We start from the raw sequence: 17,989 nt of genomic DNA, 5'->3' as shown, positions 1-17,989 counted from the left end.
AGAAGAAAAAGAAACTGGCCAGTGCAGAGCAGAGGAAACTACAGCTCTAGTACACTACATCAAATTAGTGGATTTGGCCATTTCAGCCACATCCATTGCTGACAGGTGTATATATATTTTTTAAATGTTTTAAATCGAGCAAACAGCCATGCAATCTCCATAGACAAACATTGGCAGTAGAATGGCCTTACTGAAGAGCTCAGTAACTTTCAACGTGGCACCGTCATAGAATGACGCCTTTCCAACAAGTCAGTTCGTCAAATTTCTGCCCTGCTAGAGCTGCCCCGGGAAACTGTAAGTGCTGTTATTGTGAAGTGAAAACGTCTAGGAGCAACAATGGCTCAACCTTGAAGCTCACAGAAGGAGTCCGCCGAGTGCTGAAGTGTGTAAAAATCGTCTGTCCTCAGTTGCAACACTCACTACCGAGGTACAAACTGCCTCTTGAAGCAACGTCAGCACAAGAACTGTTCGTCAGGAGCTTCATGAAATGGGTTTCCATGGCCAAGCAGCCGCACATAAGCCTAAAATCACCAGGCGCTATGCCAAGCATTGGCTGGAGTGGAGTAAAACTCACCGCGATTGAACTCTGGAGCAGTGGAAACTTCATGCTTCACCATGTGGCAGTCCAACGTACAAATCTGGGTTTGGCGGAAGCCAGGAGAATGCCACCTGCCCCAATGCCTAGTGCCAAATGTAAAGTTTGGTAAGGAGGAATAATGGTCTGGGGCTGTTTTTCATTGGTTCGGGCTAGGCACCCTGGGTTCCAGTGAAAGTAAATCTTAATGCTACAGTACACCATGACATTCTAGACGATTCTGTGCTTCCAACTTTGTGGCAACAGTTGGGGAAGGCCCTTTCCTGTTACAGCATGACAATGCCCCCGTGCATAAAGCGAGGTCCATACAGAAATGGTTTGTCGAGATCAGTGTTGAAGTACTTGCACAGAGCACTGATCTCAACCTCATTGAACACCCATGGGATGAATTGGAACGCCAACTGCGAGCCACGCCTAATCACCCAACATCAGCGCCCGAGCTCACTAATGATTTTGTGACGGAATGGAAGCAAGTCCCCGCAGCAATGTTCCAACATCTAGTGAAAAGCCTTCTGGAAGAGTGGATGGAGGCTGTTATAGCAGCAAAAGGGGAGGACCAACTTCATATTAATGCCCATGATTTTGGAATGAGATGTCCGACGAACTTTTGGCCATGTAGTGTATTTTATGTCCGTTTTAAAAGACAGTCCCTGTGCCAGTAGTAGGGCACCAAAAGTAGAGCCTACAGACTTTTACTTCTCTATGGTTATATGGCTCTCCCCATGATGTCACCTATAATATTCTGGTCACACAGGCCACAATAACCAGTTGGCCACACTCTTCAACATAACACCATGATCATGATGTTTCAGCAACCACCAGGAAGAAAAAAAACTCTACCATGGTAAATGAACTAACTGAGCCATAAAGAGCTAATGGTTTTTGCGCTTCACCTTGACCTCAGGTTACATTCACTTGGGGATTTCCCCAGGCCTCCATCTGTGCATGTCCTGGATCAACTGGTCAAGCTTCTAAGTCCAGTATTTCCAATGTAGGAATGGCTCCAGGGAGGTAGCAGAGACCGGTCCTAGGCCAGCACTTAGGCAACGTGTCCGAAGCGCAGACAAACGTAAAATATAGAATTGGAAAGAAAGTATTAAGAAAAGAAACCAAATGTATTGGCCTGAAGAGATGGTAATTGTTGATGTGAGATATAATTTGACAAACGAAAGCAATTCAGACACATGGTGAGCTGTGCAGTGTAAGCCTTTGTCAGCATCACTTTCAAAATCACATGAGCCGTTTGAAGCCAGCGGGAAATGACATGGGTGTCACATTTTATTCTATGCTGAAGTCAGGCAGGGGATGGAAAACAGAAGACACAACTGACTTGTGGTTTTAGAGGATGTTAGCTTGACTGCGCAATCTATGACAAAATGTGCTATTATAATAATAAAATACATTCTCCAGAATTGTTACAGGGATTGGAATTGTTTTTAGACCACATTTGTATTCCTTGCGACTATGAATGCCTTGAATTATGCTCAATGTGGTTAATGCTTTTTGTGACATTGTATAATTGCTGCAGATTTGAGAGGTCTCCCTTGAAAACAACACTTGATCTCAATGGGATCAATAAATTATGAACAAATAAAGGCAAAGTTACCAAAAGGACAGAATGTGGGAGGGGGGGGGGGGGGGGGGGGGTGCTCTTTGCATGGATGCCAAAAGAAAATTAGGCATGCATCTACAAGGGCAAGACCAAAGCATGAGCGCCAAGAGTTGTCAGAATGTTTTCGTTAGAATCCCACATATCTAGCATACATCATGTAGGGGTAGAGGACACTAACATCTAATCCAGGTGTGTTTGGACTGGTAGGTGCATTGCATGGACTCCAGACATCTCAATAACAACGCCCTGAATACTTCTGTTTCGTGGTCTCAGCATTGAAAGCAGCATGCATCACTTTCACGACGAAACAGACTGTCTTGCAGCAGTGGTTCTGTTTCCTGTCACGACAAGCTGAAACAAGTTGCTTTCTATCAACAGCTGACGGCAGCTACCTGTGTACTCTGATCTAGCCATGCTGTATTGAAATAACCACATGGAAACAAGAGGCAGTTATAATGAGTGGTTCAGTGTTATGACCATAAGCACTACCTGACCTTGCTGTGAAGAGAGTGTGTGGGTGAGAGGAAATGCAGGTCTAAACCAGAGGCCATCACAGGCCAGGACCCACATGACACGTGTGTTAAGAGGTCAACAGAAAATATATGAAGATGCAGCGTTGCCATATATCTGTAACCATGGGTATTATCATCTTCCACAAGTCATCCCTGCCAGGAGAGATCGGGGACTGGGACCAGGCCTCTAGAAAGCCTCTTTATTCCCCCAGAGAAAGTAGACCAAAACAAAGAATTGATGGCTCAGCATGGCACATGTGGCATCATGCTGCCAAGTCTGCCAACGACGCCATGGTCTAGGAAGGAAGGCGAGATGAGGGGGGCGGTCCCTCTGTGAAACCAAGGCTATGCCTCTTCTTTGACAAGCCATACTACAGTAGTGTGATCATGTGCACCCGCCCGGGTGACTGCGCATCGCCAACATTGCATTGCTGTCTGTATGACAACCCACTGAAGCCAGAGATCAAAGCCATTGTGAGAATCCTGCAGCTTTGCTCAACGCTGGGAGCACTACTTAGATGTTGACCCGTAATTGACATTCATTGTGTACAAAAACAATATAATACTGCATTCGGAAAATATTTAAACCACTTGACTTTTCTACATTTTGTTATGTTACAGCCTTATTCTAAAATGTATTAAATTGTTTTCTCCTACCCTAATCAATCTACACCCCAAAATGACAAAGCAAAAACAGGTAAAATACATTGGCAAAAGTATTAAAATAAAAACTTCATTATTACATTTACATAAGTATTCAGACCCTTTACTCAGTACTTTGTTAAGCTCTGTCAGGTTGGATGGGGAGCGTTGCTGCACAGCTATTTTCAGGTCTCTCCAGAAATTTTGATCGGGTTCAAGTCCGGGCTCTGGCTGATCTACTCAAGGACATTCAGAGGCTTGTCCCGAAGCCACTCCTGCATTGTCTGGGCTGTGTGCTTAGGGTCGTTGTCCTGTTGGAAGGTGAACCTTCACCCGTCTGAGGTCCTGAGCGCTCTGGAGCAGGTTATCACAGATCTCTCTCTGTACTTTGCTCTGTTCATCTTTCCCCTCGATCCTGACTAGTCCCCCAGTCCTTGCCGCTGAAAAACATGCCCACAGTTAAGCATGGTTGTGGCGATGGTTTTCAGAGGCAGGGACTGGGAGACTAGTTAGAATTGAGGGAAAGGTGACCAGGTTTCCTCCACATTTGAGGCCTGCTGGAGGTCATTTTGCAAGGCTCTGGCAGTGCTCCTCCTGCTCAAAGGCGGAGGTAGCGGTCCTGCTGCTGGGTTGTTGCCCTCCTACGGCCTCCTCCACGTCTCCTGATGTACTGGCCTGTCTCCTGGTAGCGCCTCCATGCTCTGGACCCTACGCCGACAGACACAGCAAACCTTCTTGCCACAGCTCGCATTGATGTGCCATCCTGGATGAGCTGCACTACCTGAGCCACTTGTGTGGGTTGTAGACTCCATCTCATGCTACCACTAGTGTGAGAGCACCGCCAGCATTCAAAAGTGACCAAAACATCAGCCAGGAAGCATAGGAACTGAGAAGTGGTCTGTGGTCACCACCTGCAGAATCACTCCTTTATTGGGGGTGTCTTGCTAATTGCCTATAATTTCCACCTTTTGTCTATTCCATTTGCACAACAGCATGTGAAATTTATTGTCAATCAGTGTTGCTTCCTAAGTGGACAGTTTGATTTCACAGAAGTGTGATTGACTTGGAGTTACATTGTGTTCTTTAACCTCTAACGAGCCTCTACCCCGGGTCCGGGATCACCCCCCATCCCCCCACACACTGATTAGCATAGCTAGCATAGCTTCACAAGTAGATAGTAGCATCTAAATATCATTAAATCACAAGTCCAAGACACCAGATGAAAGATACAGATCTTGTGAATAAAGCCACCATTTCAGATTTTTAAAATGTTTTACAGGGAAGACAAAATATGTAAATCTATTAGCTAAACACGTTAGCAAAATACACTACTTTTCTAACTCCATCAGTTTCTTACTACTTCAGGTGCTATCACCAATTCGGCTAAACTAAGATATTGATAGCCACTAACCAAGAAAAAACCTCTTCAGATGACAGTCTGATAACATATTTATGGTATAGGATAGGTTTTGTTAGAAAAAAGTGCATATTTCAGGTAGAAATCACAGTTTACAATTGCACCGACCATCACAAGACGACTAGAATTACTATAGAGAGCAACGTGTATGACCAATTTACTCTTAATAAAACATTTCATAAGAATAGACAAAGCATAGCAATGGAAAGACCCAGATCTTGTGATTCCAGACAATATTTCAGATTTTCTAAGCGTTTTACAGCGAAAACACAATAAATCGATAAGTTAGCATACCACATGTGAAAACGTTACCAGAGCATCGATTCCAGCCAAAGAGCGCTATAATGTAATCACCGCCAAAATATATTAATTTTTTCACTAACCTTCTCAGAATTCTTCCGATGACACTCCTGTAACATCATTTTACAACATACATATACAGTTTGTTCGAAAATGTGCATATTTAGCCATACAAAACCGTGGTTATACAATGAAAATAGTAGCAACTCAAGCATCAAAATGAGGGACGTCAGCTTTCAGAGTGATCTAGTTTAATCGAAAGCTAATCATATACTTGACTAAAAAATACAGGGTTGACAGGAATCGAAAGACAAATTAGTTCTTAATGCAACCGCTGACTTACATTTTTAAAATTATCCTTACTTTTCAATACAGGGTTAGCCAAGTGACGCGATAACAAACAAAATGACGAAATATGCGTTTAAAATATTTCGACAGAACAACGATTTATCATATTAAATATTGCTTACTTTGAGCTGTTCTTCCATCAGATTCTTGGGCAATGTATCCTTTCTATGTTGTAATCTTCTTTTGGTCGATAGATGTCCTCTGTCCTTCGAAATATCCACTAACGATTGAACGGGACCCCAAAACGTGTCCAAAGTTTCAGAGTGCACAACAAAGAAATTCCTCAAAATCGCACTAAACGGATATAAATTGCTATAAAACGGTTCAAATTAACTACATTATGATGTTTTTAACAACTATAACGACTAAAAACATGACCGGAGAAATATTACTCTCTAAACAACGATTTGGAAGGAGGCAGGTCTGATGCCCATCTTGCGCACGACGCATGCAGGAAGAGAGCGGTACTTCTACGTTTTCTTGTTTTATAGTGGCTGTGATTGTGCAATAGACTCCATTCAAAACGTGATGACGTACAGACACCCAGAGGAAGACGTAGGCAGTGTCGGTTTCTTCATAGCATTCACTGTCGCCTTAAAAACAGACTCCAGATCAGGGGTAAAAATTTCTGAAATCTGACCCCTGTCATGAAAAGTGCTGTAGATATTGTTCTGTACCACTCAGAGACAAAATTCCAACGGCTATAGAAACTAGAAAGTGTTTTCTATCCAATAATAACAATAATATGCATATTGTACGATCAAGAATTTAGCACGAGGCAGTTTAATTTGGAGACCCAAATATGCTAATGCGGAACAGCACCCCCTATAGTTCCAAGAAGTTTTAAACTTCTTGAGGATAAGGTGCAGAGTTTTCACTTAGGGAAAAATAGCGTGCGCAATTTCAACTTCGTGCTACTCATCCCCAGAATATAAGATATGCATATTATTAGTAGATTTGGATAGAAAACACTCTGAAGTTTCTAAAACTGTTTGAATCATATCTGTAAGTATAACAGAACTTATATAGCAGTCAAAATCCTGAGGACTAACTTTTTTATTGTTAAGTTCCTGTATGTTCAATGGGTTATCATGGGCACACCAGAATTCTAATCATTATCCACGCAGTTTCTACTGCTTCCACTGGATGTCGCAATTGTATGGAAAAAGGTTAAGGTTTTTCCTTAGTAAACTGAGAAAGATATTGACCCGGAAGTGGAGTGACGTCGTGTGTTTATGTTTGAGAGTTGAGCAAGACTTGAAAAGTACCGTGAGTTTGTTGATATCCTGTATTGAAAACAGATTGACCCGTCTTCAATTTTATCGATTATTAACGTTTACAAATACCTTAAGTTGTATTACAAAAGTAAACTTTGCCAAAACATTTCAAAGTAGAGGTAATTTTTTAGATATTTTGTCGTGATTTTGCGCAAATTGAAGGCTGTTTTTCCTGGTACAACGGCGCCAAATAAATGGACAATTTGGATATATATGGACGGAATTAATCGAACTAAAGGACCATTTGTGATGTTTATGGGACATATTGGAGTGCCAACAAAAGAATCTCGTCAAAGGTAATGCATGTTTTATATTTTATTTCTGCGTTTTGAGTAGCGCCGGCATGGTTGAAATTGTCAACAAAGAGAGTGTAGCCATTGCACTATCATCAGATAATAGCATCTTATGCTTTCGCCGAAAAGCCTTTTTGAAATCTGACATGTTGGCTGGATTCACAACGAGTGTAGCTTTAATTTGGTATCTTATATGTGTAATTTAATAAAGTTTGATTTTATAGATTTTTTTTTGAATCTGGCGCTCTACATTTTAACAGGCTGTTGGGACGCAAGCGTCCCGCGATCCCAGAGAGGTTAAGTGTTCCCTTTATTTTTTTGAGCAGTGTATATATTTTTTTTTTGTACACAGAAGTAGGGATGCACAATATTTCAGTGAAGATATCAGAATCGGACGATATTAGCTAAAAATGCCAACATCGGTATCGGCCCGAAATCTAGTTTAACGCTGACGTGCACACCCGATATCAAAGCTGACGTGCACACCTATATAACGTAAGTACATGACGTAATGATGCCATGTAAAATTTTGCGCTACACGTGCAACACAGCATTCCTAACCTAGCCCACAATGTCTGCTGTGTGGATCGAGCAGTCAACAAGTCGAGCAGTCATTTGAAAGAGTACGAAAATTTCAGTGAGACAAATCAAAAGGCGAAATCCATTAACGCCAAGATAATGGCATTAATTTCCCTTGACAGTCAACTGTTCTCTGTCGTGGGTGACGTTGGCTTTCGCCGACTGGTAGAGCACCGGTACACACTACCAAGTGCACTATTTTTCCAGATGTTGCCCACAGTAAAAGCGTAACTGCCATTAGCTGCACGACTGACATTTGGACCAGCGATATCAGCCCCATGAGCATGCGGAGCCTGACAGGACAGTGGGTCGTCGAGGATTTCTTACTAAGGAAAGTCGTATTTCACGCTCATGAATGTGCTGGTTGTCATACCGCTGCTGCCATTTCAATGGCATGTGAGAACATGTTTGAAACATGAACACACTAGCTAGCTCCATTCAAACAACTGACTCGAGAAATAAACTCATCAACTGCGCCTGCAGCAGACGTGATACACTCTGTCATGGCATTGAAAATCCTGCTCAACAAAACTGCCGACACAGGCTGGGAACAAGCGATTCGGTGGCATTCTCTCTTTACTGTGTCACCACCATGCTCGATGCTATGTACAAGGACCGCTACTTCGATGCAGACAAGAAACAGGGTTTACGTGAAATGTTACATACAGAGCTGGACAAGTTGGAAACGAACATAGTGACAGTGCGCACGAGGAAGAGAGGCCACGGACAGACAGAGCTGAAACTTCACTGCTTGACATGCACGATAAAATCCTGGTTGAGAATGAAACGACTGAACAAATGAATGAAACAGCACAGCAAGTCAGTGAAAGAAAAAGGTTTTGATTATTGTTTTACTGGTAATGGGGACATACGTAAATGCCAACAGAATAACTTTTTGGTCAGTGTTTGTTTGTGTGTGTGTAACCTTTATTTAACTAGGCAAGTCCGTTAAGAACAAGTTATTTACAATGACGGCCCACCCCGGCCAACGCGGGGCCAATTGTGCACCGCCCTATGGAACTCCCAAACACGGCCGGATGTGATACAGCCTGGATTCGAAACAGGACTGTAGTGACGCCTCTTGCACTAAGATGCAGTGCCTTAGACCGCTGTGTCCATGTGTGTTAACTATTTAACTGTACTAGAATGCTTAAAAAGGCCGCTAAAATGTTAAATATCGGTATAGTTTTTTTGGGGCAAGGAATATTTTGGATATTGGTATCAGCCAAAAATGTAATATCTGTGCATCACTACTCAGAAGGCTTAAAGTCTTGATCTGACAGTTCTAATCACGCCTGCCTCTTTTGAATGAGTGGAATCATGAACAGTGATTTGTTTGTTATGTTCGCCTACGTCCCCCGGATTCACCTTTTTACTTCGCCATCTCGCAGCATAGGCCGAGGGCATAGCCATAACCTTACGTAAAATGAACTACCCCAGCTTGGAGGCAGCTCAAGTAGGCAACTAGACGCTGCGGACAGTATGTTTGCGAGATGCCGGACAAAAGGCAATTTTAAAACCGCCCCGCGGCTCCTGCCGTGTCTACAGACATCCCCCAAACAAACAAAAACAGACTCTCGGAGGTTGAGTTCACAACAGGCAAATAGTGGCTTTTAGATATGTCAGTCAGACTTTAAGCTGTTGGCAGATAATTATATAGCAGTAACATTTAAGGCTCTGGCTAGTATTATTTAGCCAGCTAGAAAGATGAAGTACAAAGCTTAAGTTAAAACAGAGTCTACCTCAACAGGAGCAAAAAAAAGGCTAATAAGTTCTCATAACAACTTTGCTTTAAAGAGAGTAGGCTACTAAGAGACAGGGATGTGGTTGGTCGCTCAGTGGTGAGGCTGCAATGCATGCAAGAAGAAGCAGAGGAGATGGAGAGAGAAAGGAAGCAAGCAAAGAGATTAGTACAGTGCAGGCCTTTGGGGGGGTATCTGTACTTTACATTTTATACAACATTCCTAAAAACAATATACTTTTACTCCATACATTTTCCCTGACACCCATAAGTACTTGTTACATTTTGAATGCTTAACAGGAAAATGGTCCAATTCACACACTTATCAAGACATCACTGGTCATCCCTACTGCCTCTGATCTGGCGGACTCACTAAACACACATGTTTCGTTTGTAAATGATGTCTGAGTGTTGGAGTGTGCCCCTGGCTATCCGTAAATACATTTGTTTTATATAAACAAGATAATGGTGCTGTCTGGTTAGGTTAATATAAGGAATTTTAAATGATTTACACTTTTGATACTCAAGTATATTTAAAACCCAAATACTTTTACTCTAGTAGTATTCTACTGGGTGACATTTACTTGAGTCATTTTCTATTAAAAAGGTATGTTTACTTTTACTAAAGTATGACAATTGGGTACTTTTCCCACCACTGGTACAGTGGTTCCCAAACTTCGGTAGTCCCTAGTTACCACAGCCACAAAGTTATAATGACTAAAACCTACCCATTTCTACAATGCATCTTCTTAAAATCTGATTTTAAACATTAACCATACTGCTAACATTAAATTATGACCAAAAAGCAAATGTTTGTTTATATGAATTTTTACAATAGGTTATAGCCCATTTTGACTTTGTGACTGTGGTAACTAGTGACAACCCCAAACTTTGGGTCGGGCCCCATCTGGGGCCTCCTGAGAGAATCTGTACAAATTGTATCAAACAAGTCAGGAACTAAAAAAATATGATATGTTTCAATATGAACATCTCCACATCTTAAAACACAAACAATACAGTTTTAGAAAAGTCATGTTTTAATTTATATTAGTGGTTGTCTTATCACGATCACCTACTGGCGTTTAGTTTACCACTACATCACTGATAAAACAGAATAGTAAGTAATATTCTAATAATTCATGTGAATGTCATAATCTGATCGATCATCTATGTGCTCTATTCATGCCGTTTTTTTTGTGGAGCTTGATTAGTAATGCTGAGGAATACAAATATGAATGCTATGTCATTTGAGAAAAGAGATATGTAAAGAGTTGTTCATTTTATGCAATTCATCATTACAAACTGACTGAACAGTCGCTGATGCTACTTGTCAGTGTGAATAATTTGTTATATTTCCCCCCCCCCCCTTCAGGGCAATATCATTACAATTGTATAGCTAATAGACTGTGTATTTGTAGAGCGACTGATGTGAACGAACCTACATCAGCCAATGTGACAATGGCTGGGCTGGAGTCATTTTTGCTGTTCTCTAATAGCATTAAAAGTATTTCAACTGTATTGAAATGCAGTAAATTAATCCCACCCCTTACGGACCTCACTAAAACCCTGGTTAGAGCCCTGATGAAGAGACTTTGAAAATCAAGATGATTTGTCTAATAAAATAAGTAATTATTTCAGCCAATTTACCAAGTGTTGATCCTATGTGTTTAAAAGGTGTCACTTTGGTTGGTGTGTTTTTAGGCTACATAATGTTACCCAAAACTGAAACTAAATCGAGGCCCCTTTAAGACCCCCACCACCACTGCTTCACACATTTTTTTAGCACATAGCAACAGCGTGTTGCCAGGTTTGTTTTGAGTCACTTTCGCGGTCGGTGCACGTCTAGCTCTCATACCTTTCAAGCCCTAAACTTGCTCGATTTCCAAAATCTAAGTGAATGTAGCAGGTATGCACCAGCGCGATAACAGGTACCCCCTGCTGATTCCAAGAGTATTCAATGATCGAGACCAGTCTAAAATAGCAGAACTATGCATGCTAGTTCCACTCCACGGTGACGTGGCGGAATAGACGTTCTTCACGTCTGTGAAAAAAATACTTAACTAGTTTGTTACCTACCATTATTTAAACCGAAAGAAAAGGAACTCAAAATGAATACAGTTACATGCACACAACAATAGGATTGTGGATTGACAGATTCATATAATAATTGGATTAAAACGTCCAATACATTCAGTTGTTCCGAACTCACTTCACTCGCGCTAAATAGGGATGCTCGCTCGGTTGTTGCAAGCACATGCGCAGATCAAATACACCGCTGGAACGTCGATTGAGGTGTCCAAGTAATATTTGAAAGATTGTTCAGAAAACCAGGTGTTTTAACCAGCGTATGTTTACTTCAATTTTGACGATTAAGATACGCAGAGTAAGGTGTTTACATGACTATTACATAATCTGCCATCATCAGTTGAATATCAAATTACTAGTGTTTCGAAGTCAGATATTGAGCTTGTTAGTTAGTTACTACCAAACAGTATCGTAACACCGGTACACAAAGTTGGCATGCATGGCCATTTTGGCAACGCATTTGACGGTGTGTCAGGTTCTTGACAAGCCAACACCGGAGACGCTCCCTGACAAAAATTGTCACGTTTAAACACATTTCCTAACAAATTATCAATTGGCAGTCATGGAAAACGGCAATGCATAACATACATTCAGTCGTCTGTTAGCTACGATTCCCACGATCAAGTAGGTAACGTACTTAACTTTACAGAGGGGGGGTACAGGAAACGGAGTAACGTTAGTATATAACGTTAGCTAGGTGGATCCTAGGTTATTAGCATTAATAGTAGCTACATAGAAAAGACTAGTCATCAGCCATTTTCGCTAACCTTTTATCCACTTGCTAGCTAGTCAACTCGCTTCCAATACTTACTTTTATGTCTGCCTACACCCCATGACTGTTTAGCGAGACTGGGGCTCCGAATTATTGCCCTTCCAGCCGACTTCAAAGCGTCCATACCGTAATCCAAAATTGGGGCAAAGAGCCCAACAAGCTTCGGTTCTTGTCTCTCGAAGCACTTGGCCCTGTTTGTCACACACTCTCCCAAACTTTTCCAGCTGTTTTTTGTCTTCTACTTCAGAGACAGCCCAGAATAAATGGATTATGATGTTCGTCCCCACTCTGGGCGGTGTTATATGTAAATTAACCGGATAATGTATATGACGTGTATTTGTGGTATCGCACGAGCGAGGTCGCTGCCCTCGTGGCTTGCACAGGCGAAGCCTTCACAGTGAATGAAATGTATACATCTGAAATAATATTCCTAGTTATTCTTTTAAAACGGATAGTTTGTCAAAATATCAACAAATTATGTTCCGTGGAACAGAATTTAGGGGGAAATATATAAATGTATGTGTTTTCATGGGTTAATATAATTTGCATTAACGAAGTGTGGTTAAATAATGAGGTTATGGACATGATGAATATGTAGACTAGATTAATGAATTCCCAGTCGCCTTATATTATTTTGTTATCAATTCTATTTATTTATTAAAGACTGAATTGACATGACTCCTGTCATGGAGAAAGATCATAGATGGGCTACAATATTTGTCATCAAGAGATGATGTGCACTGCACATAGGTGATGGATTTCATCTCAAGTTACACATTAATTTGATACATATTTCAAATCTTTAGATTTTCTCTCAAGTTAGACATTTATTTAATATACATTTCTACCCGGGTCCCTCTTCCCTCCCCTTGTGTAACTCAAGCCCCATTCTGCCCAAGCTCCACAGCCGCTGGTGAAAAAAACAGTCAAACCAGTTCCTCAGGACAGTGTCAGTGGGCCTCTGCTCCATCACCATAGACCCCAGCTCACCTCAGCTGGTCCCTCCAGACTACTCTGTCCCTCCCTGGCATGCTCTGGGTGACATGTTCACCAGTCTGGAGGCAGAGCTATGTAGATAGGACTCATGGGTGTCACATTCACTCATACATCTCCCTCCCAGGCCATAACTCTTTCTTCTTCCCTAGATTCATGAAGGAAAGGTGACTGTTTTTCCTCAATATACATATTTAAATGTTGGTTGTAGTTAAATCTGAGTAATGAAACTGTGATTCCCACACATGAGTATATGATGACTGTTTCCATTTTTCTAATATCTTTCATCAACCAACATCCATAATAGATAACATCCTTAGGTTGTACCTCAGCACAAGGTGAACTTTCCACATTGGATTTCCTTGAGTTTAAATCAACAGTCATTGTCTATTCACATTGTGCACTCAGGGGTTTGGAATGTAAAAAATCTGGCACTTCCAGATTTCTAGGAGAGATGACAGGCCACAGATATAGTAAGAGTACTACAATGTATTGTTTTCCTAAGTGCATAAGCATAGCTGAGTTACAGTATGTACAGTACAGTACAAATGACAAAGAGCTCATTTGACATGAATCACATGCTACAGAACAAACCAAGCTTTACCCCTGTATGATCAATAAAACTAGCATCTAATACCAAGGGACTCTGTTCACTCTGGTGATGACTAAACCAAATCAAAACCCAGATTCAATAGATATATCTCTTGCAATAACACATACATCTCCTTCAGATGAACAGTTTCATGATTTGCGCTTAAACCCATCATTTGATGAAAGCCTGGAATGTTCTAAAAGTTCTTTGTACTGCCAATAAATCTCAACTCCAGAGAAAGACCCTGTTCAAAGTTTGAGTATAGCAGAAACACCTAGCAAAAAGATGAATGGAATTTATATTTTTCAGAATCAATGAATTGAGCAGAAAGAGAGAGACACAGTGGATCAGGACAGGTTCAGGTGAGTAGGTAGGCAGTCACTGAAGGCAGATATTTGATATAAGATGCTAATGTAGCCAAATCCTGCTCTGCTGGCAGGGGGGACTGTAAAATATAATTATTCATGTGTAATGGCATTCACGTATAATGTAGTTACTACTTACCCTGTTTGTTTAATATATACAGTTTGACAGCATAACTCTGCCATTGTCTTAATATGTTGTGAGCAGCAAGTCTATCCACAAGAGTACTGGTTGTCCCCTCATGGAGAAATAGATCTACCCTTCTTCCGCTGGGTCTGCCCACATTATTCACACCAATGGCCTCTACTATTTCACATCATTGGCAGCACAGTAGAGGATATCGATGTAATTGTTTCGCATTGCTCTCATTTCCAAAGGCAACATTTTATGACCAGAGCAACCGAGAGCGTATTTTTAATCTGGTAATTTCTTTTTTGGCATATGTTTATTAGGTAGGCAGAGCGAAAGACAGAAAATGTAATGCTGTCATTCCTCAACTTTATTTCCACAGTCTGGCCATAGCAGACAAAATAATCTAAACAAATCAAAATGCTGATGAGACTAAATTTACATTGCATAATGGCTTCATGCTTTGTTTACTGCATACTTTGCCAGATTAGGATTGCTTGAAAAGACCCATTATAATCTACTGTGTCAAATCCGAATAGGTAGATGTGCCAAATGGAGATGTTAACTTGGAACAAGTGCTATAACGCACTCATGATTAAATATGACATGCAATTAATTCTTAGAATGCTGCAGTTTTATTCCTGATAAGGTTCCTCTATGTGAGGTGGTCAAATATGCATGGTTTGAGGCCTCTATTCCTTACAGTGAGGAATGCCCATGCAGATCAGGTGTATAGAAACAGCCGCAACAATACTCACATAAAAATAGTTGCATATAAAGCATGTGAAGAAACTCTTTGTAAAGTGCTTTAATGCATCATGTTAAAAGGGTTAATTTAGAGTATAATTTTGAAGAACCAGTAATGCAATGCACCCGATACTTGCCACACAAGCTTGTTTTCTACCATTGGAAGACTGTCACTGGCAAAGCTACTCCCTTCTCTTCTCTTACATTTTCCCCAATGCATATGAATGATCAAAATGAAAATATGCAGCCAGCACATAATTTGTTTCCATTTAGAGTTCCATCACTTAGAAATCATTGGCCTTGAGGTTGTTCTAAAGCCTCATCTATTTATCTGTGGCTCTCAGACAGCCAAAGATGTGGATAGAGAATACATAGAGGGGTCGGTGACAGAATAAAAGTGGTGGTGGGCTTAAGTGCCCAGACTGGTCTGAGGATTAAGGCCATCAATATATTAGCCTTGCGTCCTTCACTAATTACCTTATGTCTACCAAGCCTGGCTAAACAGCCTATTGCACAGAGGCAGCTAGTTTATTAGCTATGATTTAAAGTGATTTGATTTCATCTCAGATATATTGTAGGGGAAAAAAGTAAAAATAAAAACACACTGATGCATGTTTAAGATAGAGAAACCTCTCAGCTGAACATGTGAGTTGAGGTTACAGAAGCTTTTGAACACTAAAGAGATGGACACTGCCTCCTAGTGGGGGTGAGATTACAGTAACATTTAATTGCCCTTTCAAACGTCACAGATCACTCTACTGCCTGATGATGTTTATGTACAGTTGAAGTCGGAAGTTTACATACTCCTTAATCAAATACATTTAAACTCAGTTTTCACAATTCCTGACATTTAATCCTAGTAAATATTCCCTGTTTTAGGTCAGTTAGGATCACCACTTTATTTTAAGAATGTAAAATATCAGTATCATTGCTTGCACACGCTTTTTCAGTTCTGCCCACACATTTTTAATAGATTGAGGTCAGGACTTTGTGATGGCCACTCCAATACCTTGATTCTGTTGTCCTTAAACCATGTTGCCACAACTTTGGAAGTATGCTTGGGGTCATTGTCCATTTGGAAGACCCATTTGCGACCAAGCTTTGACTTCCTGACTGATGTCTTGAGATGTTGCTTCAATATATCCACATCATTTTCCTACCTCACGATGCCATCTATTTTGTGAAGTGCACCAGTCCCTCCTGCAGAAAAGCACCCCCACAACATGATGCTGCCACCCCCGTGCTTCACGGTTGGGATGGTGTTCTTCGGCTTGCAAGCATCCCCCTTTTTCCTCCAAACATAACGATGGTCATTATGGCAAAACAGTTCTATTTTTGTTTCATCAGACCAGAGGACATTTCTCCAAAAAGTACAATCTTTGTCCCCATGTGCAGTTGAAAACCGTAGTCTGGCTTTTTATGGCGGTTTTGGAGCAGTGGCTTCTTCCTTGCTGAGCGGCCTTTCAGGTTATGTCGATATAGGACTCGTTTTACTGTGGATATAGATACTGTTGTACCCGTTTCCTCCAGCATCTTCATAAGGTCCTTTGCTGCTGTTCTGGGATTGATTTGCACTTTTTGCACCAAAGTACATTCATCTCTAGGAGACAGAACGCATCTCCATCCTGAGCGGTATGACAGCTGCGTGGTCCCATGGTGTTTATACTTACGTACTATTGTTTGTACACATGAACGTGCTACCTTCAGGCATTTGGAAATTGCTCCCAAGGATGAACCAGACTTGTGGAGGTCTACAATTTGAGGTCTTGGCTGATTTCTTTTGATTTTCCCATGATGTCAAGCAAAGAGGCACGGAGCTTGAAGGTAGGCCTTGAAATACATCCACAGGTACACCTCCAATTGACTCAAATTATGTTAATTAGCCTATCAGAAGCTTCTAAAGCTATGACATCATTCAAGAAATTTGTGGAGTGGTTGAAAAATGTTTTTTAAATGACTCCAACCTAAGTGTATGTAAACTTCCGACTTCAACTGTATGTCATAAAGGACAAAGAAAGTCCAGACTGAGAAAATTTGCAAGAAAATAATTTATTCCTTGTAAACCTCAAAGAGCGAGAGCGGAGCCACGGTCAGACCTGGGGAGAAACAGAGCAGTGACTGCGGGCGGGCATAGAAAACAAAAACGTTTTATACTTTCAACATCAGTTGAGCCAATGACATACGTAGCACTGAGCAAAACGTTTTCCATATCCAGTTGGTCATAACCACACACACAAAATCACCATTTCAGATGACCGCAAAACCACATCAGACTCAAGCTATTCCTCCCTGCAGGATATAACAATACCAAAAAGAGGAGTAAGGAAACTGTAGACGGTTCTTAACACCCATGGCCCAGGCAGTTGCCAATACTGTAACATTCACAAAAATAAAGTCCCTTACTTTCAACTACGTAAGCAGTCTACTACAAACAGGTGAGCAGTTTTCCCACCTGCTTGACATACTTCAGACAAGTCAGTAAGAGGACGTTTGTCAAACACGTCAGCCAATGTATTTGCAGTACATTCCTGGATAGCACATATTACTAGAAAACAAGCAATCCTTTCTTGGCACATGGGCTGAAGTTGAGTATTCAGCAATAAAAGGAGTCTGATGAAGAATTTTCTATGCAAAATTCATTGGGAATAAATGATGTCTCTAGTTTTGGCATTTCCAGAGTCTTGTTTCTTGTACACATTGCACAAAATCCATCAACAGTTTTCCCTGTCAAACAGTTTTTTTTCAACAGTGCAATTTAAGTCAAATCAATAAAAAACATAAGTAGGGACAATAGTTCAACCAACAGAACCAGAGTTTACAGCAGAGAGATGTGTTATAGTTGGATGCAGGGGAGAGGCCATTTTGGGAGCCTGGGACTTGTTTGCAGTAGACTTCGTAGTGGCTAACATTACCATATCAACGCACTGTAAAGGAGTAACATGGCCATGCTAGAAAAGACAAAATGGCCATATCGTCAGAACTGTTGAGCAAG

At 41.1% G+C, this 17,989-nt stretch overlaps 1 protein-coding gene across 4 annotated transcripts in view; it reads right to left on the bottom strand.

Moving 5' to 3' along the window:
- Positions 1-12,558, bottom strand: part of LOC139530722 (low density lipoprotein receptor adapter protein 1-B-like) — a 58,924-nt gene extending 46,366 nt beyond the window's left edge. For 2 of the 4 annotated variants that reach the window (XM_071327373.1, XM_071327374.1), the window contains exon 1: positions 12,213-12,342. Coding sequence is in view for 2 of the 4 variants with exons in the window: in XM_071327375.1 (XP_071183476.1) it covers positions 12,213-12,297 (85 nt within the window). In the remaining 2 variants the exon portion in view is untranslated. Of the gene's footprint in view, positions 1-12,212 lie in introns of all 4 variants that reach the window. The other 2 variants (XM_071327375.1, XM_071327377.1) reach the window with 2 other exon arrangements.
- Positions 12,559-17,989: the final 5,431 nt, after the last annotated feature.

The sequence above is a fragment of the Salvelinus alpinus genome, chromosome 9 (assembly GCF_045679555.1).
Source record: "Salvelinus alpinus chromosome 9, SLU_Salpinus.1, whole genome shotgun sequence".
Classification (NCBI taxonomy): Eukaryota; Metazoa; Chordata; class Actinopteri; order Salmoniformes; family Salmonidae; genus Salvelinus; species Salvelinus alpinus.
Note: the sequence above shows the minus strand (reverse complement) of the source record. Positions and strands in the feature narration are given on the sequence as shown.